Raw genomic sequence first — 25461 nt, 5'->3', positions numbered from 1 at the left:
CTTATAAAACCAAAACGACATTTTGAACTGGAGTTTAAAACATGAATTAACAGGAAGCTACTACTGTGAAATTTAATTGTTTTAAATTTTGTGTTCTTCTGAAACAAATATATGTGTATTGACATAAGAAATAAAGATTTCGTCTTCCTTACCTGTTGTGTTCCATCTGCACTTACAATAGGGGCAGACAGAAGAGAAATATCACTGCTTAAAATCTGAGTTGTATCCAATAGCGGTGGATGTTCTGCCATTATCAATAAGACATTAATATACTGGATAATGTTCCAACTCTGAAAAACAAAAATATATAGCCATTTGTTTGTACATCCCTAAAATGTATTAAAATATAAAACATTCAAGATTTGTCTTGAATACATTCTTTTAACTGAAAGAGATATTCCTGTCCATGGAAATCCTATAATATTCTTCTGACTATTTTTTTTCAGTCAACAGACCATTTAAGGAAATTGTCTAAGTAGTCACTAAATTAAGATATATTAAACCTAATCTATCAGCAGCGTTTATTTTCATTCCATGTCTGCCTGCCTCTCTCTATCTCTTCCATCTCTATATAATATTTATTTAACTACTGCTACTTAATCTAAATACTAGGAGAGGCGCTGGGAAAGATAAAGACGCAGCAAAGCAATTTTATTCCTGATTTTTCTTTTTCTTTTCTTTTGAGACAGAGTCTCACTATGTCACCCTTGGTAGAGTGCCGTGGTGTCACAGCTCACAGAAAGCTCAAACTTCTGGGCTTAAGCGATTCTCTTGCCTCAGCCTCCCAAGTAGCTGGGACTACAGGCACCTGCCACAATGCCTGGCTATTTTTTGTTGTTGTTGCAGTTGTCATTATTGTTTAGCTGGCCTGGGCCAGGTTTGAATCTGCCAGCCTTGGTGCCATTTGGCTGGCACTGTAACCACTGTGCTACGGGCACCGAGCCATCACTTATTTTTTTTTCCATGAACAGAAATCCTCCTCATCACCCTATCTGTGTCTAGGAACTACAATACCCAGAGCACGGTGGTGCAAAAATTTGCTCAGAATTAGGATAAGACCCTTCAAGTTTTAAGTTCTTATAGTCCTGGTTTTATTACTCTTTTCTAAGAGATATCAATTGTTTCAGTGATAAACATATAGAAGTCCCATACATACAGAAGGCTTGATGTGGGAAATATATATGTCAACCAGTATTAGTAAATTACATTTCAAGATGAACAAATTGGTACCATCACAAATTTTATTGTATCTATATTGAAAAGTAAAACAGACATTTTTGTATTATTACAGTATTCTACAATTCAGTAGTATCAAGATGTCTAACTTTTTTTTTTTTTTTTTTTTTGTAGAGACAGAGTCTCACTTTATGGCCCTCAGTAGAGTGCCGTGGCCTCGCACAGCTCACAGCAACCTCCAACTCCTGGGCTTAAGCGATTCTCTTGCCTCAGCCTCCCGAGTAGCTGGGACAACAGGCGCCCGCCACAACGTCCGGCTATTTTGTGGATGCAGTTTGGCCAGGGTCGGGTTTGAACCTGCCACCCTTGGTACATGGGGCCGGCGCCCTACCGACTGAGCCACAGGCGCCGCCCAAGATGTCTAACTTTTATAAGAAACTCATCTAAATTTTGAAACTGCAGAAACTCACAAATTGATTTGACTCAAAAATAATTTTTCATTTAGATAATACGAAAATTGCTACCAGATTTTTCAAAATAATCAACACAGGTATCTAATTCAAGATTTCATACTTAAGATCATAAAACAAAATATTTTATATTATTTAACTGTCTCATGAAAATGCATGTCATTTAAACATGTTTTTATATATAAAGGGAAATCTAGCTTCTAGCATAATCTGTATTGATAAAGTACTTAAAGTCAGATAAAAATCACTGAGTACTCTAAATTGTGTCAAATAATACTACTGTATGGAATATACTAAGAATCATAAGACAGGAAAAGAGTCAATGTATTATTTCTCACTCTTGCTTGTCACTTAAGTCAGTGTAAGGAGAAATTTCTAGGAAACTAATTTAGGATTAACAAGAAGAGATTTGTAAGTAATTCAATTTTCTTAATTTTTGAACCACTTAAGTTTTACCATTATATTCGATTTATAATGTCCTATATAACATGGTTAGCTAAAAGGTAGACCACCATTACTTAAATTTTAGAATGTAACACTGAGGACATACCAGTTTGATTTTAAGAGATGGATCGAAAGCTTTACAAATAATAGCACAGATTTCTTCTGAAATTTCAAATTAATTTAGAAGACTGGGTATGAAGACACGCTATGTCTTAATACTACCATTTCACTTAAAGTGTTATCTTTACTTTTATTCTTTTAAAAACTACAAGAATTGGTTTCTTTTATGGCCATATTCACCACACTACATGCAAAGTGGATGGTTTTATTTAAGCTTGCAAATTAGAAACTTCTGACCTGCAATTCAAATATTGCACTTAGAAACCCTAGAAATTCCTTTCATTTCTTGTGCAAAGAATACCTCTAGCTTCTTCTTTTAATCACTTTCTACATTCTCATCTTATCTTGTGACCATAAATAGCCTCTTGGTTTCAGTTTATCAACTAATTTTTTATTTAATTTTTTTGTAGAGATGAGGTCTCAATAGATCACTCAGACCTCAGCTGGTCTCAAAAATCCTGGGCTCAAGTTATCCTCCCACCTCAGCTTCCTCCCAAAGTGCTGGGCCTACAGATGTGAGCCACCATGCCCAGCTTACATAGTATAATTATTTTAAAAAATTAAAATTACCACATGATCATTTCAACTGATACAGAAAAACATTTGACAAATTCAACATCCTTTCAAAATAAACTCTCTGGAGACAACATATTGCTATAAAAACGCTAGAAATAGAAGAAATATACCTCAACATAATAAAGGCCATAGATGAAAACCCACAGGAAGGTCACATTCAACAGTCAAAGACTGAAAGCTTTTACTCCAAGATCAGGAACAAGGCAAGTATACCAAGCTTTGCCACGGGTATTCAGCAAGTTCTAGCCAGCGCAATTGGATAAAAAAAGAAATAAAAATCATCTATATGATGAAGAAATAAAGTCATTTCTGTTCACAGATGATATAATCTTATATATAGAAGACTCTAAAGATTCAACACAAAAAAACTGTTAGAGCTAATAACCAAATTCAGCAAAGTTCCAGGATACAAAATCAACACACAAAAGTTCAGTTGGGTTTCTATATACCAACAATGAATGATCTGAAAATGAAATTAAGAAAACAACTCCATTTACAATAGCATCAAAAAGAATAAAATACTTAGAAATAAATCTAATCAAGGTGAAAACTTTTACGCTTTAAAGTATAAAACACTGCTGAAAGAAATTAAAGACACAAATACATGTGAAGACATCCCATGTTTATGTATTGAGAGACAACGTATTGTAATGATGTCCATACTATCCAACCTATCAAGCAGGAGAAAACATTTATAAACTGTGTTAGCTTGGGTTCCTATACAAAAATAAAAACAATACAAACGAAAAAGAAATACTCACTGGTTGACTTAAACAAAAGATATTTGTCATAGTTCTGGAGGCTCGGAAGTACAAGATTTAGGTGGTGGCAGATCTGGTTCTTGGTGAGGACCCTCTTTCAGAGAGAGAGGATGCTCTGGTATCTCTTATATGAATATTAATCATGGCGTGTTCACCCTCATGACCTCATCTAAGCCTACTTATTTCCCATAACTAATCTCCTAAAGTCCCCACCTCTTATTACCATCACATTGGGGGTTAGAACTTCAGTGTATGAATCTTGGAGAGACACAAACATCTAGTTCATAACATTCTGCCCCAGGCTTCCCAAAATTCGTTCCATCCCAATGCCCCTCAAAGTAGTAACTCATTCCAGCATCAACTCTACTGAAGTACAAAGGCTCAGCTAAATATCATCTAAATATGGGTAAAATTTAAGGTAAGACTTATCCTGAGGCAAAATTCCTTTCCAGCTGCGAACCTGATAAGTTACGTGCTTACAAAATACAATGGTGGGACAGACAGAGGATTAACATTTCCATTCCAAAAGGCAGACATGAGAAGTTAAGAAAGGGATGACAAGTTCCCAGCAAGTCTAAAACCTAGCAAGACAAATACAATTAGATTTTAAGCATGTAGAACAGCGGTTCTCAACCTGTGGGTCATGACCCACAGGAACTATATTAAAGGGTCGCGCATTAGGAAGGTTGAGAACCACTGATGTAGAATAATCATCTTTGATTTAGTGCTCTGCTTTCCAGACCAACTAGGGCAGCAGTCCCACCTTCCAGACACACAGGAATAGCAGTATCACCACCATGGCTCAATGGGGTAGACCATCCCTTCTGCTTGGTAAAGCCCTGTCCACTTAGCTCCCTGTTGAGGGGCAGTCCTACCTTTGAAAACCAAAGGCGGCAGCTTTGCTCCCTGGGCCTGGTCAGTTCAGGCCTGTGATGGGAGTAGCAGCCCTGAACTCTGAATTGGTTTTGGAATCTTCTGCTCTTTTCTTAAAGAATAAGGCATACGCACAGCCTTTCATCATTTCATCCCATGTTCTCTATTTCCTTTAATCCCAGCTGGCAGTACTTCTGCTAGCATAATTCTATGTCTATTCCTGTTTTATACTGAGATGGCTGATTAGGTCCCTGGTTCACACTCACACTATCTCTTTATCAAACATCCTTTTCTAAACATCCCTTCTCATTTTTGCAATATAAACAGGCTGAGAATTTTCCAAATATTTAACTTCTGATTCCTTTCTGTTTAATAATTATTTCTTCAATTCATTTTTCTTTTCTCACATTTTACTACAGGATGAGTATACCTTATGTGAAATGCTTAGGATCAGAAAGTGTTTTGGATGTCAGAATATTTGCATATACACAGAGAAATATCTCAGGGATGGAACTGAATTATAAGCAAAAAATTTATTTATATTTCATATACACTTTATACATATAGCCTGAAGGTTAATTTTATATAATATTTTAAATAATGTTGTGCATCAAAGTTTTGACTTTTAATTCCAAGGAAGTTGGAGAGAAGGACTTCATCTTCTTGGAGGATACATAAATAATCATGAACAGAATGCTGGTAGAAACATGGACAGTAAATGCCAGTCTGATGAGTAAGAAGCTGAATTTTCCACTCGTGCTGTCATGTAGGCATTCAAAAGTTTCAAATTTTGGAAAATTTTAAATTTTGAACTTTCAGATTAGGGATGCCCAACATGTATAAGCAGTGAAGAGAAACCAAGCTACTCCCATGTAACACTTTGCTTAGAAATCTCCTTAGCTACATACTCAGTTTCACTAGAACATTAATACAATAATTCAGCCAAGTTCTTTGGCATTTTATAACAAGGATCACCTTTTCTACACTGTCCAATAACATGCTCCTTATTTCATCTGAGACCTCATCACAATACCCTTTACAGTCCACGTATCTAATTGGAACTTTTGTTCCCATTACTTTCGTGTCCTCTAAGAAGACGGAGGCTTTCTCTCCAACTTTCTTCTTTTCTTTGTGAGCCCTTACCAGAATTGCCTTCAGCATCCCTTTTACAGCAATCTTGACTTTTTCTAAACTGCAAATCAATACTTTTTCAACTCCTATCCACAACCAAGTTCCAAAGCCACTTCCATTTTTAGGTATTTGTTACTATAATCCTCCATTTCTTGGTACCAATTACTGTCTTACTCAGTTTGGGCTACTATAACAAAATATCATAGAATGGGCAGCTTAAACTACAGAAATCATTTCCAACAGTTCTGGAGGTCAAAGTAGTCCAAGATGAGGATGCCAGCCTGGTGGGTTCTTGGGGAAGAGTCTTTCTGTAAGGACACTAATTCCATTGTGCAGTCCTACCCTTGTGACGTCTGTCCAAAATATTTTCCAAAGCCCCCCACCCCACCTCCAAATACCATCAAATTGGGGATTAGGGCTCAACATACAAAGTTTGAAGGGATATGAACATTCAGTCCATAACATAACACTACTGGGTATAGAAACAGTACTGTTTTCCCATTCGACCACTGACATAATTCTTGAATCTGTTCTAGTTTTCTTATTCATCACTCCTCCACAGTTTTTCTGCCTTAACCTTGTCATTCATACCCATCTGTTCTCCCTAAATCTGTTCTATACTAAGAATACTGTTACGATGAGAATAGCTTAGACCCAGAATCTAGGGTAGACAGTTCATGAGAATAAGTTTGGCCTGGGGGGTTGAAATTTTAGCTCTTCTTGTCCAAAAATCGTGTGGGAAAATGCAAAGCAGGATTACTCCTCCCTAGATAATAGCCGTCACATAATGGAGGAACCCATAGGAAAAACATGTACATTTAGATCCAGAAATCTTTCTGGTCTTTTGATGTGTGTAATTCACTGAAGCTAAAAATTAAAGGACTTTAATTTTAGCCCTGAAACCACAGGGCCATCTACATCCAGTGCCCCTGGGTTTCCCCAGGGATTGGATCCAAGAACCCCCCATGAAGATACAAAAATCCACGGAAGCTCAAATCCCTTCTGTAAAATGTTGTAGTATTTGTACATAACCTACATATATTCTCCTGTATACGTTAGTCATCTCTAGTTTACTTATAACAACTAAAACAATACAACGTAAATGCTATGCAAAGAGTTGTTATACTGTATTATTTATGGAATAATGACCAAAGAAAAGGTTTGTACATGTTTGGTGTAGACGCAATCACCCATTTCCTTTTGTTCAAGTATTTGTGAGCTGTGGTTGATTGACTCCAGAGATACAGAACCCCCAGAAATGGAGGGCTGACTTTACCCCAAAGAGTTTTAGTATGCATTTAACTCTAAAATTTAGGAGAATTTAAAAATACACATGTGAACAACATAGGAGTTAAAAATATTAAAATTACAACAGCAATTATATCGAGATGGTAGAATTTTGTTAAATTGTTTCTTTTCTTTATTTCCCAAGTATTTTTTTTGCAAATGTGGCTACTGGTTATACCACTAAAATTTTGATTTAAGCCAATCAAGTGTTGAAGAGCCATAGGTAACCAGACATGTTTGGCTTATCAACCACCTAAGTGAAAATTTCAATATATTTTGCTTGAACTTGGACTTCATCCAAAGTACTAATTCATCTCATGAACTGATATCCTAATATATATTTTTCTATTTCAAGCTCTGTTTCATCTTTAACTTTTGGATGTTTTATCTTCTAAACCTGACTATAGTAACAAAAAGGCATTTTTAATCACCTGTAGTGGAAACTTTCTGAGATAAAAGTCACAGGAATCACTTTGCAAAATCATACTATCCTATCAGAAACCTAAAATAAGTTATTTCTCAGATCTTACAACAGTAAGAACAGGATATTAGATTATTTTATATTTTCTCTAAGACTAATTCTTTGAATTATACTTTGATGCTAACTGCACTCCAGAAAAATGGCTCTTAAAAATAATTAAATGCATGTACATGTACAAACCTTTTCTTTGGTCATTATTCCATAAATAATACAGTATAACAACTCTTTTCATAGCATTTACGTTGTATTGTTTTAGTTGTTATAAGTAAACTAGAGATGACTAACGTATACAGGAGAATATATGTAGGTTATTTCAGTTCACCTTAAACTTCCACATCTCGATCTGAATTTCCAAGAAGATATATATAATAGGCAATTTTGCTTTTTTCTTCTATATTTATAAAAGAAATTTATATTCATAGAGAAAGGAATAGGGGGGAAAAGAAGGATGGTAAAGAGAGTGCTATCAATCATTTTAAATGACTGACATCAAATAGAATAAAAAATAAGACAAGTCTTTGTCATCCAAAAGATGTATAATTAATCCTAGTCTTTGCTTTTCTCTCTCCCCAGTGCTTTTTCATTTCTTGGGACATTGGAAATACAAAAGAAATACTGGTAGAAGATTTGGTACAAGAAAAGACTTCAACTCAGAGCGTTATGCTTTAAAAAGTAGTCAGTCCTCAACTAAGAAATAGGCTGCCTTCTAACATTTCATTAGAAGACATACCTGAAAAATATTTTTTCAGAGAAACATTATAATAGGTAACATTCCAGAGAAACATTGTAATAGGTAATTATTGTAATAGGTAACATTCCAGAGAAACATTGTAATAGGTAACATTCTCAGAGTATGCTGTAAAAGTTAAAGTGAACCTGTATCTTTCTTAAAATCTTTTTTTTGGTAGAAAATATCAAATATACACCAAAATAAGCATATATCATTCATATAATGAATTTAATGTACTAATTATCCATTTAAATAATTTTAACTCCTGACCAGTCTAGTTTCATCTATACTAGCTCCTATTTCTGTGTTGCAGTGTTTTGAAATACATCCAGGACATTCCATAACTGCATTTGCAAATTTTTTGTTTGTTTGTTTGTTTGGTTTTTTTGCAGTTTTTGGCCAGGACTGGGTTTGAACCCACCACCTCCGGCATATGGGGCCAGCGCCCTACTCCTTTGAGCCATAGGCGCCGCCCAGCATTTGCAAATTTTTCAATATGTATCTCTGAAAGATAAGGACTTTTAAAAACGTAACCACAAAACCATTACCATACATAAAATCAATAATTCTTTTAAGGGTTAAATCATCAACTATGTAATCAGTGTTCAAGATTTGAGTTATTTTGATTAAAATTTGTTTGAATCAGATACACTACTGTTTGCCATGTTTTTTCAAACCTCTTTTAATCTAAGAACTATCCATTTGATTGTCACAACTTAGATAATGTTTTAAAAACTTGTGTCAGTTCTTAAAAGTGACAGTAAGCTAATCCTATATGACAAATCTTTTCATTTTCAGATTTCATGAATAGAGATAAATTAGAGAACATTAGCAAGATCACATTTTAAGATTCAATTTTGACTAGAAAAATCTAAAATAGCCAATTTATAAGATTAACAGTAGTATCAATATAGTGAAACATAATCTTCTACATCTGTATTCATAATTGCTGTTAAGATACTAAAATTTCGGCTTGGTGCCCTTGGCTCAAGCAGCTAAGGTGCCAGCCACTACACCTGAGCTGGTGGGTTCACATACAGCCTGGGCCTGCCAAACAACGACAGCTGCAACCAAAAAATAGCTGGGCATTATGGCAGGTGCCTATAATCCTACCTACTTGGGAGGCAAAGGCAGGAGAATAGCTTAAGCTCAGGTGCCGGAGGTTGCTATGAGCTGTGATGTCCCAGCACTCTACCCAGGGCAATGGTTTGAGGCTGTCTCAAAAAAAAAAAAAAAAAGATACTAAAATTTCATTACCACTATCATTTTGTCTAAGAGGACTTTCTGAACATACTTCATTTCTTTGTAAAATGATTTAGAAAGAAGCTGGGCGTGGTGGCTCACATCTGTAATGCTAGCACTCTAGGACGGTGAGGCAGGGAGACTGCTTGAGCTCAGGAATTCTGACGCCAGCCTGAGCAAGACTGAGACCCCCGTCTCTGCTAAAAATAGCTGGTTGTGGCGGCGGTGGTGGTGGGGTTGCAGTCTCAGTTATTTGGGAGGCTGAGGCAAGAGGATTGCTTGAGCCCAGGAGTTTGAGGTTGCTGTGAGCTGTGACACCAAGGCACTTTACTCAGGGCAACAGAGTAAGACTCTGTCTCAAAAAAAAAAAGAAAAGAAAAATAAATTAGAAGAAGTCATGTAAGGATTTTGTATATTTTATTATGAAAATTTTCAAACCTATAGGAAAGCTGAAATAACTGAACAGTAAACACACATACACTTGCCATCTAGGTTCTAAAATTGAAATTTTTCTTATCACATGTATTCCTCTAGCCATCTTTTTTTGAATGCACTTCAAAGTTGCAGATACCAGTATACTCTACCCTTAAACACGTCTGCATGTGTAACTAGCATTCAATATTTTTAGTTTTTCTTTTTTTTTTTTTTATTGTTGGGGATTCATTGAGGGTACAATAAGCCAGGTTACACTGATTGCAATTGTTAGGTAAAGTCCCTCTTGCAATCATGTCTTGCCCCCATAAAGTGTGACACACACCATGGCCCCACCCACCTCCCTCCTTCCCTCTTTGTTTCCTCCCCATAACCATAATTGTCATTAATTGTCCTCATATCAAAATTGAGTACATAGGATTCATGCTTCTCCATTCTTGTGATGCTTTACTAAGAATAATGTCTTCCACGTTCATCCAGGTTAATACGAAGGATGTAAAGTCTCCATTTTTTTTAATGGCTGAATAGTATTCCATGGTATACATATACCACAGCTTGTTAATCCATTCCTGGGTTGGTGGGCATTTAGGCTGTTTCCACATTTTGGCGATTGTAAATTGAGCTGCAATAAACAGTCTAGTACAAGTGTCCTTATGATAAAAGGATTTCTTTCCTTCTGGGTAGATGCCCAGTAATGGGATTGCAGGATCAAATGGGAGGTCTAGTTTGAGTGCTTTGAGGTTTCTCCATACTTCCTTCCAGAAAGGTTGTACTAGTTTGCAGTCCCACCAGCAGTGTAAAAGTGTTCCCTTCTCTCCACATCCACGCCAGCATCTGCAGTTTTGAGATTTTGTGATGTGGGCCATTCTCACTGGGGTTAGATGATATCTCAGGGTTGTTTTGATTTGCATTTCTCTAATATATAGAGATGATGAACATTTTTTTTTTTTTGGCCGGGGCTGGGTTTGAACCCACCACCTCCGGCATATGGGACTGGCGCCCTACTCCTTGAGCTACAGGTGCCGCCCGAGATGATGAACATTTTTTCATGTGTTTGTTAGCCATTCGTCTGTCGTCTTTAGAAAAAGTTCTATTCATGTCTCTTGCCCATTGATATAAGGGATTGTTGGCTTTTTTCATGTGGATTAATTTGAGTTCTCTATAGATACTAGTTATCAAGCTTTTGTCTGATTGAAAATATGCAAATATCCTTTCCCATTGTGTAGGTTGTCTCTTTGCTTTGGTTATTGTCTCCTTAGCTGTACAGAAGCTTTTCAGTTTAATGAAGTCCCATTTGTTTATTTTTGTTGTTGTTGCAATTGCCATGGCAGTCTTCTTCATGAAGTCTTTCCCCAGGCCAATATCTTCCAGTGTTTTTCCTATGCTTTCTTGGAGGATTTTTATTGTTTCTTGCCTTAAGTTTAAGTCCTTTGTCCATCTTGAATCAATTTTTGTGAGTGGGGAAAGGTGTGGGTCCAGTTTCAGTCTTTTACATGTAGACATCCAGTTCTCCCAACACCATTTATTGAATAGGGAGTCTTTCCCCCAAGGTATGTTCTTGTTTGGTTTATCAAAGATTAGGTGGTTGTAAAATGTTAAGTTTCATTTCTTGGTTTTCAACAATATTTTTAGTTTTTTACAAAAAAACTAAAATTTACATATGAAATGCACAAATCCTAGTGTGCTATCATGAGTTTTTTTTGAAATTAATTCTACTACTACCAGTATTGAAGTATCCAAAGTTCCTTTGTTGTTCTAAGACCCATGCTCTTCAAACATTGACATGCATCAGAATCACCTACAGGGCGTATTAAAACACAGACTGCCAAGCCACACACCCAGGTTTCTGATTCAATAGGTGTGTGGTATAGCACAGTAATTCACATTTCTAAGAAGTTCCCAGGTTAGACTACTGCTGCTAGTTCCAGAACCATACAAACCTAAGACTAATTTCTACCTGTTCACTGATAATCCTTAACAATGTAAGTTATACCTCATTCTTGAAGCCCCCATTCCAGAGTTGAATGCATTCTAGTCCTTCATCTAGAAACAGGTAAAAATAGTCGCCTGGAGGGAAAGAAACTATTTGTAAAGTATGCATTTTAATTTAATGAGGATGTGAAATCTCAGATTGAAATTGCTATTTCCTACAGGTTAAGAAAAAAGAAACTCTGAAATGGTCTTGGAAAGCGGCAGAGTATTGAGTTAAATGTGTTAAGGAAACATGCATTAAGCACGTACAATGTGTCAACTACTTCTAATTTTTAAAATAATTTTATTGAGGTATAAGTGACATGCATCAAATTACACATTTAAAGCATACAATTAGGTAAATTTTGACACTTTAATACATCTGTGTAACTATTACCATAAACAGATAATGAACCTACCCATCACCGGCATTTCCATAATGACTAAAGATGTATGTACTTATTTGTCATCCACGTATCTTTTTGGCTATTTATTCAATTATTTTGTTCATTTTGTTACCAGGTTTTCTTACTGAGTTTTGATGGTGCTTTTTTATATTCTGGAAATAAAGTCTTTTATTAGCTAAGTGATTTACAAAGATTTCTCTCCCAGTCTGTGGCTTATTTTTACATTCTCTTACCAATGTCTTTGAAGAATGGAAGTTTTAAATAATGATGTTCAATTTATCAGGTTGCTATTTTATGGATGGTGATTTTGGTGTTGGACCTAAGAAATCGTTACCTAATCAAAGGTAAAGATTTTCTCTTATGTTTTCTTGAAGAAATTTTACAGTTTCAGGCTTTATAGTCTATTACCTTGTTCTACCAATTACTGACAGAGGAATAGAATATCTCTGCTAAAATTGTATACAGACTTTGACTTATGATGGTTCAATTTAAAATGTTTTGACCTCAATGATGATATTATCATCAAATATGAAAATAATTATCAACCTAGTAGAAACCATTGTCAATTGTATTGAGTACTGATACAATCATTCTGTTTTTCATTTTCAGTATAGTATTCAATAAATTACAAGAGATAGTCAACACTTTATTATAAATTAGGCTTTGTGTTAGATCAGTGGTTCTCAATATGTGGGTTGTGACTCACAGGAACTGTATTAAAGGCTCGCAGCATTAGGAAGGTTGAAAACCACTATGTTAGATGATTCTGCCACCCTGTAGGATAATGTTAAGTGTTCTAAGCCCATTTAAAGTAGGTTTGGCTAAGTTATGATGCACAGCAGGTTAGAGGTATTGAAAGCACTTTTGGCTTCTGAAACTTACGGGTTTATTGGGACATAACGTAAGTCAAGGAGCATCTGTATTTCTCTTTGCAGTTATAGCATGTCTTTGGAAGCTCTATTATTAGATGTGTAAAAACACAGGATTATATATCCTCTTAATAAACTTATTTCTTCATTATTATGAAATAACCCTTCTTATCCCTGGTAATATTCTTTGCTCAGTCACTTAACTTCTGATCTAATATAACAATCCCAGCATTCTTTTAAATATAGTTGGTATATCATTTTTCATACTTTTGTGTCTTTATATTTAAAGTGGATTTCTTGTAGATGTAATACACTTGGGTATTGATTTTTTTTAAAAAATCTAATCCAACGATCCCTGCCTTTTAATTGTGGTGTTGATAACGTAATGTGGTGTTGATATGTAATTTATACGTGCTTGTTGATAACGATTTGGTTTATGTCTACCATCTTGCTGTTTATTCCATGTGTTGTTCCCTTTTTCTTCTTTATCTACTTTGTTTTGTATTATTTTTTACTATACTATCTCATCTGCCTTGTTGATAGGCTACAATTTTGTTTTGCTAATTTAGTGTTTGCTTTAGGGTTTATAAAGTACATCTTTTACTCATCAAGGTCTACATTCAAGTAATACGTTACTTCAAGTGTAAGCATTAGAACCTTACAACAATAAATTTGCAATTTCTCCTCTTTTGGGCTTTTTGCTAATATTGTACATTTAACTTTTACAAGCATTGTCATCATTTTTATGTTAAACTGTCAATTGTCTTTTAAAGATATTTGAATAATACGTATCATATATATTTGCCAATGTTATCATCTCTGGCACTCTGAATTCCTTGTGTAGGTCAACGCTTCCATGTGGTTTAATTTTCCTTCTGTGCAAAGAACTTCACTTACCATTAATTCTTTCAGCTTTTGTATAATTGAAATCTTCATTTTCTCTGTTTTTTAAAGATAGTTATGCTGTGCAAAAAATCCTAGGTTGACGGTTTTTAGAAATATGTTTTAAAGATAATGCTCAACTGTCTTGTAGCTTACACTGTTTACGATGGGAGATCTGATGGCACCCTTATCTTTGTTCTGTTTTCCTTTGGCTGCTTTTATTTTCCTTTTTTATCACTTAAATACTTTATGTTCTTTAGTGCTGTTTTATTCCTCCTTATGGTTATTGTGCTTCTTAGTTTATAGCTTATTTCTTCAAATACTTTTCTAATTCATCTTTTTAAAAAAAATCTTTGTTTCATTTTATATAGTTTCTGTCACTGTATCTTCATGTCCACTAAGCTTTTCTTCAAACATGCCATTCAGTCCATCTAATGTGTCTTTATCTCAGACACTGTAATATTAATCTAGAAAATGCCTCTATTGAACATCTTCAGTCTTTTCTGTGGGTTGTCCAACAGTCACAACCATTTTAACAATTAAGTCAAATTGTGTGTCTTTTGAAGGCTGGTTTGAAGTGACTGGTTTTTCTCCTCATTATGGTATTTTTCTTCTTCTTTGCAGACTTAGTAATTTTAATTGAATGTCAGACATTATAAATATCATTTTGTTGGCTCCTAGATATTTCTGTATTCCTATAATCTTGAATTTTGTCCTGAGATGTGGCTAAGTGACTCAGAAACAGTTTGATCCTTCTGGGAAATGCTTTTAAGATGTGTTAGGTAGGCAAAGAGTTACATTCAGTCTACAGACAACCTTCCCCGTTACTGAGGCAGCAGAGCTTGTGTGAATACTTAAGGGGAAACTGTTTGCAGATCTCTGAGGTCCTTCTTCTGTGCAGTGCTTGGTCTGTCTCTGTCTTTCTCTCTAATTGCATAGCATTTCCTGGACTGCCACTTCTATCTCCTCAAATCAGGAGCTCCACTGGAACTTAGCTGGGTTCCCTCCTCCTCTTTTCTGCCCTGGAAGCTTTCCCCAGTAAGGTGGGCCAGTCATAAGGCCCGTCTTGTTTCCCCTATTGTTGCCTTGAGCACTACTGTTTCATATAATTTGTCTTATTATTATTTTTTACTTAACTTTAGGCAGAAAAGTAAATCAATCCCTTTCACTCCATCTTGACTAGAGACCTGAATTTACTACTCATAACTTTTTTTTTTTTTTTTTTTTTTCAGTTTTTGGCCAGGGCTGGGCTTGAACATGCCACGTCCGGCATATGGGGCTGGCACTCTACTCCTCTGAGCCACAGGAACCGCCCTAGTCTTAACTTTTAATGTACCAAATGGTCATTAAAAGATAGATAACGTTATAAGGAGTAGGACTCAAATGGTTTTGCTTTAGAAGTAGAATTTCTTTAAAAGTATGCTAAGGGTTCACCACTAGTAGCCAGTATGCTCTTGATGTTTCCTAAACGAAAAGAAAAACTGAAGTTATTTATACTGAGTAAATGACACATAATTTCTTAGCTTTATTTCTGTGTTAAGACTAACGATTACTTACCAGCAACTCCCAGAGTGAGTTCTTATGTGAATGTGCCATCCGTAAACTAAAATTTAATACATTTCTGGAGTGTACTGAGGCCTCTGATTCAGGATCTTGCTAAGACATTTGGCTACCATGCAACACAGATAGGATTCCAGTAATTTGTAAGAATACATTGTTATCTGCAGATGTAACATCACTGCTCTCTTCAAACGGTCCTCAGTTTTGTGCTGTCTTTAGTTGGTCATGGTTTTCAACTCTGATAGCTTTGAGATATAAAGTATTATAAGCCTTATAATTATAAATATTACATTTTAGCTTTATTATTCTCATATTCAATTTACTTTCTGGAGAAGGTTGTTCATTCCTATAGTGTACAATAATACATATTTGTACTAACAATATTTTTGGCTTTCCTTTGCTTTTTATTACTAAAGTAGGTATATTTATAAAAGTTCCAATTTGGCTTGTATGGTGACTTTTTGTCAGTGATGTGTTATTTACAAATTGATGTTATTTAAATAACTAGTGAGTATACATATTCATACTCTTATAAGGGAAACAATATGTATTGTTAGCAACAAATTTATTATAACTTATTTATCTTATTCTTCTCCAACTCCACAGACAGGCAGAAGGGGTAACAGGGGTAGGATAAGTGGTCCTCACTCTTCAATGCTCCCTACGTAAAAGGAGGGGGATTAAGAATCACTATCATTACCCTCCTTAGTCAGATAAACTGAATACAACTTAATTTAATTAGGCATTTAAAAGATATAGCTGCCATTTCCCTGTTAAGAAATCACACTTTAACACTAACATGAAAATCTTTTTAAAACAGACTTCAAAGGAAATCTTGATCAAAAGATATCACAAAGATACATCCAGTTAGGAAACTATGGAAAACAAGAAAGGGAATGAATGGCTTTCAAGAAATCAACCCCAATCCATGAAAGGATGCATAGTGTGCACAAAAGACTAATTTTTTTAAAAAAGTAACATCTTCTTAAATCCCACAAAGAGCTCTAGGTGTTTGGTGTCTTCAAAGGACATAGGCTACATTTAGAGCCAAAAGGTATTTTTATACCTGAGATAATTCTACTTTCATCTCTAAATATTTTATTGCCCCTTTTAGAAGTACTAGTTTTTACATTATAGATCATTAACTTTGCTCTTTCAGAATTTTAAATTGTTGGCTATATCCATCAGAGTGACTTACTGAAGACTAAACCAGCAGCACCTACATACATGTTTTCTGTTCACAGTAGCAGTGTGGTATCTAAGTTCAAAACAGAAGGGTTTGAACTCCAGTGCAAAAGCTATTGTATTGCTATAACGTTACTATATTTACATGTTTCTATCATTAATTCCCCCTAAATAGACAATTTTATCATACGAAAATCAAGAGGGCAGTGCCTGTAGCTCAGTGGGTGGGGTGCAGACCACGTATACTGAGGCTGGTGGGTTCCAACCCTGCCCGGGCCATCTAAAACACCAATGACAACTGCAACAACAACAATAACAACAACAACAAAAATAGCCGAGCATTGTAGCGGGCATCTGTTGTCCCAGCTACTTGGGAGGCTGAGGCAAGAGAATCGCTTAAGCCCAAAAGTTGGAGGTTGCTGTGAACTGTGATGCCACAGCACTCTACCAAGGGCAACAACTTGAGACTCCTGTCTCAAAATAAAAAAAAAAAGAAAGAAAAAACGAAAATTAAGAAACATTTATTTTCCACAAGAAGATAGATTTATCTATAAAACCCACTATTTTAAATCCATTGCTTTCTGAGATGACTAGATTCTTTGTTTATAAGTCTGTAACTACACCTGGGTTAAAAATTATTGCCTTTAAATATACTCATCTTCCCCAATCTTATTTTTTTTAAATCTTCCTTCTCTTTACTTTGTCTTCCTCTCAAGTTGTTAACTTTTCTCCTGAACTCTATGACCATTTTTCTTAAAATATTAGGTTCTAATATTAAAGGAGGGAGGAATAAAAATACCGAGACACAAGGGACTTGGAAAACAACTATATTCAAATTATAATTTTATACTTAAAAAAGAAAAATGTTCTTCTAACAGAAACTCAGAAAATAAAGTGCACTAAAATTGTCTTGGTTAGCAGTTATGGTTGCAAGGTTTTGAATCTCCAGTAGAACTCTCACTTCTTTACTTTAATACAGCTTAATACTATATTGAATTGCTATTTCTAAAAACACCAACAGTAACTTTAGAAACCAATGGGGAGCTTCTGAAAGTGAAAGAAGCAGCGCCTGTGGCTCAAAGGAGTAGGACGCCAGCCCCATATGCTGCGGGTTCAAACCCAGCCCCAGCCAGAAACTGCAAAAAAAAAAAAAAAATTACACAGGGAAAACAGATATAAATCACAGCCGTCCAACCTTAGAAGGTGTGGTCCTACTAAGAACCAATCATAACAAACCCTCTTATGTTTTATTACATTTGTGACATCACAAAAGTTGTACTTGCTTAAAAACTTAAAAATATACAAGCATTATTTTAAATTCTTGCCTGACCCCAAATAACTTACATTTCTACAGCTAGCAACTGTGATGTGTAGCTTTTTAGTCTTTTTCTCTGCACTTACCTGTGTATTAGGTTGTCTGGGAGTAGCTGCTACATAAATGAAATCACATGTATTCTTTTTGTGTATTTTATGTTTACATGTTTCCATCATTAATTCCCTCTAAATAGACAATTTTATCATAAGAAAATCAAGAGGGCAGTGGCTGTAGCTCAGTGGGTGGGGTGTCTTATAAATGTACCATGTGCTGCTCTTTCATGTAAAAAGACTACAGAAGTTCCTAAAGAAGGACATCTAATGTTACTTCATGCTTTTACATGGTGCCTGATATTCTGGGGTAAGGGCAGGCCATAATCTAATTATCCCAATGATGACTATTCAGTTCTTCTTCACATATTTCCTCCTTTGGAGGGACAATCATGTAATATTTTCTATGAACCTACAAGAATAATATTTCTCTATTTCAGATATATAGTAATAGAACTTCTGGTTCAGAAGTATGCACATTTTAAATTGATAGATATTGCTAAACTTTTCTTCTAAGAAGATGAAGCTATTTATACTCTGTTCAATAATATGTAAGTGCCTACTTTCCAGTTTTACACTCTTAAGGTTTTCCATTTTTACTAGCAAAGATTTCTTATAAATCATGTCTCATTGCTGTTTTAATTTAAACTTCTCAGCTCTGCATTCTTTCCCGTTTTCTACCATTTGTATTTGTAGACATACCATATACTCTAAATATTAATTTTATCACATGCCAAATATCTGACTCTAGTCTGCTGCTTGCCTTTTTCAATAGCATCTAAGTTTGATGTCTCACATAAAAGACCTTCTTCACCGCCCAAAAATTTTAAATTTACTTTTAAAACTTACTTTTAAACTTTTTGAAATAGATAATGTAGTCCACCTGGAATATAGTTTTGAAAGTGTGGATAAGACAATTGTCCCACACCATTTAGACTAGTTTTTCCATGACTTACTAGTTTATCACATAATTCTTCTTTACCAATGGATCTTCTCCTCAATTCTTTTTTCTGTTCCTTTGATCAACATGCCTATTTCTAATACAAATTCTTATTATTTTAATAATTTGCAATTTTACAGTATGTTTTGATTTTTGATGGTTATGTTCCCCTTTGCTATATTTCATTTCGAAATTTACTTGGCCTTTGCATGTCCCTTTCCCAATATCTGAACAATCAGTTTATCAAATTACATTTTTAAAACCCTATTGACTTTCTCATTAGAACGTCATTGACTTTATAGACTAATTTGATGAAGATTGCCATTTTTATAGCATGAAGTTGACACATTCAGAAATACAGTGCTAATCCATTCATTCTCATCTGTGGTTTTCTTCATGTAGCTATTCCACATTTAAAAATTTTCTAAACAATTTTATAATTTAGGCTTCTAGATTTTAATTACTGTATTTCATAGTGCTTACTGCAAGTGTATGAGAAAGCTAATGACTTTTCTAAGTTTATCTTTATAGTCTTTGGTTTACTGAAATAATTTTTTTTTTCTTTTCAGTCAGGGTATTATTCTGTTGCCTGGACAACAGTGCAGTGGCACCATTATAGCTCACTGTACCTCAAATTTCTGAACTCAGGCGATCCTCTTGGCTCAGCTTCCCAAAGTGGTGGGATTACAGAGGCACTGTGCTTAGCCTGACATAATTTTTTTAATTCAAATCATTTCAATTAACTATCCTATATTTTCTAAGCAAGCAATCACATCAACAATAAATAATAACAGTGACATACTTCTCTCCTAGTATTTAGAGGTTATTATTTTTGTTTCTTAATGTGCTGGCTAATATAGTGATTTTCAACCAATGTTTCCAGTATGCTGTGAGAAGACCTTAGGTGTGCTGTGAAAAATTTTAAAGGTCATTCATTAAACTATTTTCAAAAGAAGTTTAAAGCATACGCAAGTATATTTTTTCTTTTACTATTCTTTTTTATTTGATCAACATAATTTAAGTGTGCCGCAAAAGTTTAACTACAGATTCAAGTGTGCCATGAGATAAAAAAAGCTTGGAAAACACTGGGCTAAGACTTTGGAACTAATGTTATGTTCTATGTTTTTTTTTTTATGTCCTACATTTTAATGAACCCCCTTCTAATATTTCACTGACATGTGATATAGGTTTCTGGTACAGACCTTATAGGTTTTTATCAATTAAGTTATTAGGAATGACAACAGGAGTTTAGAAAATGGGGGAATTTTTAGCATCAAAGAGATAATTATATAGTTTTACCTTTCAATCTACTAGTATAGTGAATTACATTAATATGTTTCCTAATACTGAACCATCATTATTTTGCAGAACTAGTACGATTTAACAATTAAAAGCCCAAGCTCTGGAGTCAGAATGCATGGGTTCAAATTCCAGATCCTGTAAGATCTTAGACATGTTATTTCATCATTTAAAAAATGCTGATAATATTATCTATCTCAGAGTATTGTTTTAAGGATTAAGTAAACTGATACACGTAAAGTTGTCTGGAATCACACTCAGAACCTAAAAAAATGTTTAATCGTGTTAACTACATTATTTACTGAGTGTCTTGTATTTGCCAGGCACAGAGAATGCAGCACTGCAGCGACGGCAAACTGAGCCCTGAGGGCCAAATCTGGTGCAGCCTATATTCATAAATAAAGTTTAATTGGAATGCAGTCACTGCCATTGTTTATAATTTATCTGTGGCTGTTTTTTGCTCCAACAGCATAGTTCAAGTAGTTGCAACAGAGCCTACATGGCCCCAAATGTCTAAAATATTTACTATCTGCTCCTATATCAAAAAAATTGCAGATCCCAGTAATACTACTCAAACTTAGGAAGAAGCTCACAGTCCAACAGCTAAAATAGGTAAGCAAAAAAATAAATATGCTGCAACAGGATATGTAGAAATAATCCAGATAATCTGTGAGTATTATGAAAACATATGGCAGTTACGTACTAAAAGAAAGATTCATGAAACTGAGAAGAGGCAAGAGAAGAGCTTTTTAATTTACTTTTATTTTAAAATGTTTATTTACAAGTAATTATCTCTCATTCTAGTCTGTGAATTCCTAGAGGGAAGGGAGTATGACATTCATTTTTGTAACATTCTAAGTATCTAAGACATTTTAACTTTTTAGCAAATGGTAACAAATAAATGAACGCTAAGAATATGAAGAGGATACCTGAATAAAAATGACCAGACATGTCTTTCAAGGTACTAGATATAAATATCTTATGGTAAGCATTTTACTTGCCATGTTCAATGTGCTCTGTTAACCCTTGTAACAGCCTATTCTAAGGGAGAGCTACTGCCATTATTCTACTGTAAAATGAAGAAACCACGGCTCTTACAGGTAAGGCGGCATGCTTATGTTTATATACAGACAGTATAGGAAGGAGCCAACAAATTACCTTCCTCTAACATAAAACACGTGTTCTTTTACACCACACCACAAAGTTGGACAGCAATAGGAAATGAGAAGTAGTGAGAGGATATCAACAGAGTGTGAACCCTCAAAGACAGAGGAGATTCTAACTGATGCAGTAGTAATTGTCGTGTGATTTTAATTTCTAGAATTGGGATATTAGCCTGAGAACAGCCTAAAAGACGGTTAGAGGGACAGTTTTCCCTACATTTTACTTAAATGCTACTCTAATACCACACACATGAAGCCAGTTTTAATAAGGTTCAAGTGATAAAAAGATCAAACTGTTGGTATACTATTTAAGGAATAATGATTTGAAGTATCAGAAATAGCTGGTTCTAATAGTTACTAAAGAAACAAAAATGTACTTCATAAACTATTCTAGTAAAATGTTTTCTAAAAGTATATATTGCAAATGAAAATAGTACATTAAAAAAAAAAAATCAAGCCGTAAAAACAAAGCCATAATGAGAATGGCTGTCTTAAGAAAACCAAAAATCTAGAAAATTTAAACATAATGAAATCATAAATTAAAAACTATTTTCACTTTTCCTTTTATTTAAGCAAATCTTAAGAAAATTAATTTTAAAGTAAACAAAATGACCATGCCTCCAAGCTAGATCTCAACAAGTGGTTGCATATATCTACTTCTGTAAAACAAAGCATATAACTACTTTTTACAGCACAGTCTAAACCAGGGGTCCTCAAACTACGGCCTGTGGGCCACAATAGGCGGTATGATTGTATTTGTTCCGTTCTGTGTTTTGACTTCAAAATAAGATATGTGCAGTGTGCATAGGAATTTGTTCATAGTTTTTTTTTTTTTTTTTAAACTATAGTCCGGCCCTCCAACGGTCTGAGGCAGTGAACTGGCCCCCTGTTTAAAAAGTTTGAGGATGCCTGGTAAACTGTGCTTTAAAATGTACTAAACTATACATCTGTTAAGAATTCCTAGAGAAGCTGAAAGTTTTTTTTTGCCTCCTAAATTATGTGACTATACATTTACTGAAGAAAACCACTGAATATACATAATCAACTAAAGTAACCCCTCACTAGGAAAGTAGACATTGAAGAAATCACATAACTTTTGAAAAGTATTCTGTTCAAATAAGTATTAAAATGTGGGTTGTGAGGAAGAAAAGCAGAAAAAAACCCAGCTCAATATTTCTGAAAGAGGCTGATTAACACATAATCTAATTTATCAAATTTAGATGAATTTACACCAAATTTATTTTAAAGTATACATAATACTTGGTTTGTATTTCTAGCAAACGGCACATAAGAGATCTCAAGAAGTGAGGCAGGAACAGATTTAGAAGGCAACCAGAAGTAAAGTTTCATCTGTAAAATGAGAGTACCACCATCTCTCGGGCAGGTCTGGGTAGGATTTTAAAAATAATGACGTATAGGGCTTAAAATCCAATGAGAGTTCGAGTACATCTTATTACTATTAGTTACAGTAATAGTCTTCTGTAGAAAAACAGTTTTGTTTCTGTGGAAAAAACATTTTTTTTCTGTAGAAAAAAAGAAAACCATAAGGAATGCATATTTTGCATATTTTTACCCCATTATGGAAAGAACAGCTGAAGTTGTCTGAAATAGAAGTTTCTCTTGCAAAAAGGGACAGAAGCATTGGATATGAACTGTACTGAAAGATGAATAACAATGCCAAGTTTTCTTTGCCAAGAGAGCAGTTAAAACTTTTGGGCAAACTAAATGTTTACTGGAAACATACTATGTTTACAGAACTTTGGGGGATAAAGCTTGAACTCAAGATTTCTGGTCTTATTTGTTTATGAAAAAGGCTGCCTTTCTTCCCATATAATAGTATTATTGTAAAATATATGGTACCTACTTTAATCCTCATGGTTTCCGACATCTCTTTGGGTTTTCACAATATTTGTGAGGAAAATGAGATAGGTATTATTTTCATTTTAAGGACTGGAAAACCAAGATTGGAAAAAACTAACCTGAAATCGTACAGCTAATAAATGGTGAAGTTGTAACTAAGACATTTAGACTTTTGAGTTATCATCCAAGGAGCTTTACCTCTTATTTTGCAAACAGAAGCAGCTGGAATGGAGGCTGTTTCAAGCACTGAAAGAAGGGGGAGGGCATGAAATTTCTCCTTAGAGCAAAATTTAAAAAACTGTAATAATGGGTAGCCATTTATGAAGGCTGAAATTCAGTTTCAAAGGTTTATATTGCCTTAAAACTTAATATTGTATATACGCTTAACAAAGTATGAAAAATGTTAACAATAAAAGTACAAAAGTTTTATGGTTTTGTTTTGTTTTAAAGTTTTTAACAGAAAAAAGAACCATCACTGATTCTACTTGGACATCACCCTATCTTAAACATCTTTACTTAAGACTAACCCTGTTATACAGAATGTATTTACTAACACCCACTGAATGAAAGAATGCTTTTATGCTATATTCTTGGTTTTTTGATGCCACCAAATATAGAGGAACCCCAACCTGTTGATTTATACACCCATAATCTGAGGCTCCACTATTCACCTGGTATGGATACATGAACAACAACGTGAAGGAGAAAGAATTGCCTTAGAAATACACATGTGTAAAACCTTCAAAGACATGCTTCATGTAAACGAATTTTCAAAATAACTGATATTTGTTATTTAAATCATAACTTATCTTAAAATAATCTTAGTGGAACTATTTTTAAAGAGATTTCTAGGTCCTTCTCCCATGTCTTAATCTGCACAATTCAAGTTCATTAATGCAAATATCAGTTATTAGACTGTTCTGTAACACAGTGACTCCCCTTGCAGAGGAGATTTCGACTTTTGAATTATCATCCAAGGAACAGCAGGACACTGTTTGTCTCTTCACTGTCTCATCCTAGACGCCTCTGAAAAACAAGGTTGCCTACTGCTTGCTCCCGTTGTCACTCAGAGGAGAGCAGCAGCACTGTAGGGACGGGACTAGCTGTAGTTTAAAAAAAAAAAAAGTAAAACGAGCACAGGCAGTTGGTATACGTAACCTTACACAAATTCTAAATCAAGCCACGGAACAGCTATTTTCACTCCTTAAGGCCTAACTCAGAGGCTTTTCTTCTTTCACTTCCTTGTTCTGAGAACTATTCTAGGCTCTTGCTAGAGGTTTGGCCACAAAATAACAGCTACAGTAGTACTTATTCCTGTGCATTTTCTTTCTTTATAACATAAGGAAAATATATGTGACAGTCACAAAATATACCAAACAACCATGTAGACAAAACGATAAAAGATACTTCACACTATGTGCTATATGGACAATTACTTAGCTAATTATTAGCCAGGAGTCAGCAAACTAAGCCTGCTGTCCAAATTCAGTTCACAGATGGCTTGTGTTGGCCCTTGAACTAAGAATGGTTTTTATGTTTTTAAAAGATTGTAAAAACAAACAAACAATAGAGAATATTCACTGGAGACTATAAATGACCTAAAAGGCCTAAAATATTTATCATTTAATTCTCCACAAAAAAAGTTTGCTGACCCCTGACCTAAGCTATATAAACCAACACATATAAGTGATCCCTGATACACAATACTTAAGCTATTAGGATGTCAACGTAGATGTATAGCTCTTTCAGTGATAGGTTCCTAATGATAGAGCCAAACTGTCTTGTCCAGCCCTGTCTATTCCTCTTCTGACCAGGCCTTGTGTCTTAGCCAAAATCTCTACCCAACCTTCCTTTTTCCTTCCTCCTAACACTTGTCCTTGGATGCTCTCAGAGTGGTCTCTTTGCTACTACTTCCAACTCTGCCTGTCAATCTCTTTGGGAATGTCTTTCCTTTTGCTGTCTAAATCCTTCTGACTTCCTCCAAATGCCTTTCAGGACTGTCCTAACTCTCACTGGCCTGCTTTCCTTTAAATTACAGTTGGTACCACACAATTTGATAACACCATCTCATACATTTTGCTTATAATTTCCTCTGTATAAGTCGAGTATCCCTAACTAGTTTGTAAACCACTTGAAGGAAAGAACACATTAGACTGAGTATCTCATCATCCTGTGAGCTCGTGCCATCCCTTAAGTGCACATCTCTACCTTGTAGAAAAAAACAGCCTGAGGACTGT

At 34.8% G+C, this 25461-nt stretch overlaps 1 protein-coding gene across 3 annotated transcripts in view; it reads right to left on the bottom strand.

Annotated features, from left to right (window-relative positions):
- The window catches only part of FNDC3A (fibronectin type III domain containing 3A), a 221288-nt gene that overhangs the window by 192697 nt on the left and 3130 nt on the right, over positions 1-25461 (bottom strand). For 2 of the 3 annotated variants that reach the window (XM_053563737.1, XM_053563738.1), the window contains exon 2: positions 153-290. In XM_053563737.1, the coding sequence (XP_053419712.1) occupies positions 153-251 (99 nt within the window). In that variant the 5' untranslated portion in view covers positions 252-290. Of the gene's footprint in view, positions 1-152; positions 291-2896; positions 3029-25461 lie in introns of all 3 variants that reach the window. The other variant, XM_053563739.1, reaches the window with a different exon arrangement.

Source organism: Nycticebus coucang, chromosome 15, assembly GCF_027406575.1.
Source record: "Nycticebus coucang isolate mNycCou1 chromosome 15, mNycCou1.pri, whole genome shotgun sequence".
In the NCBI taxonomy this organism is placed as follows: domain Eukaryota; kingdom Metazoa; phylum Chordata; class Mammalia; order Primates; family Lorisidae; genus Nycticebus; species Nycticebus coucang.
The sequence above is the reverse complement of the archived record's forward strand: the minus strand, read 5'-3'. Positions and strand labels throughout refer to the sequence as shown.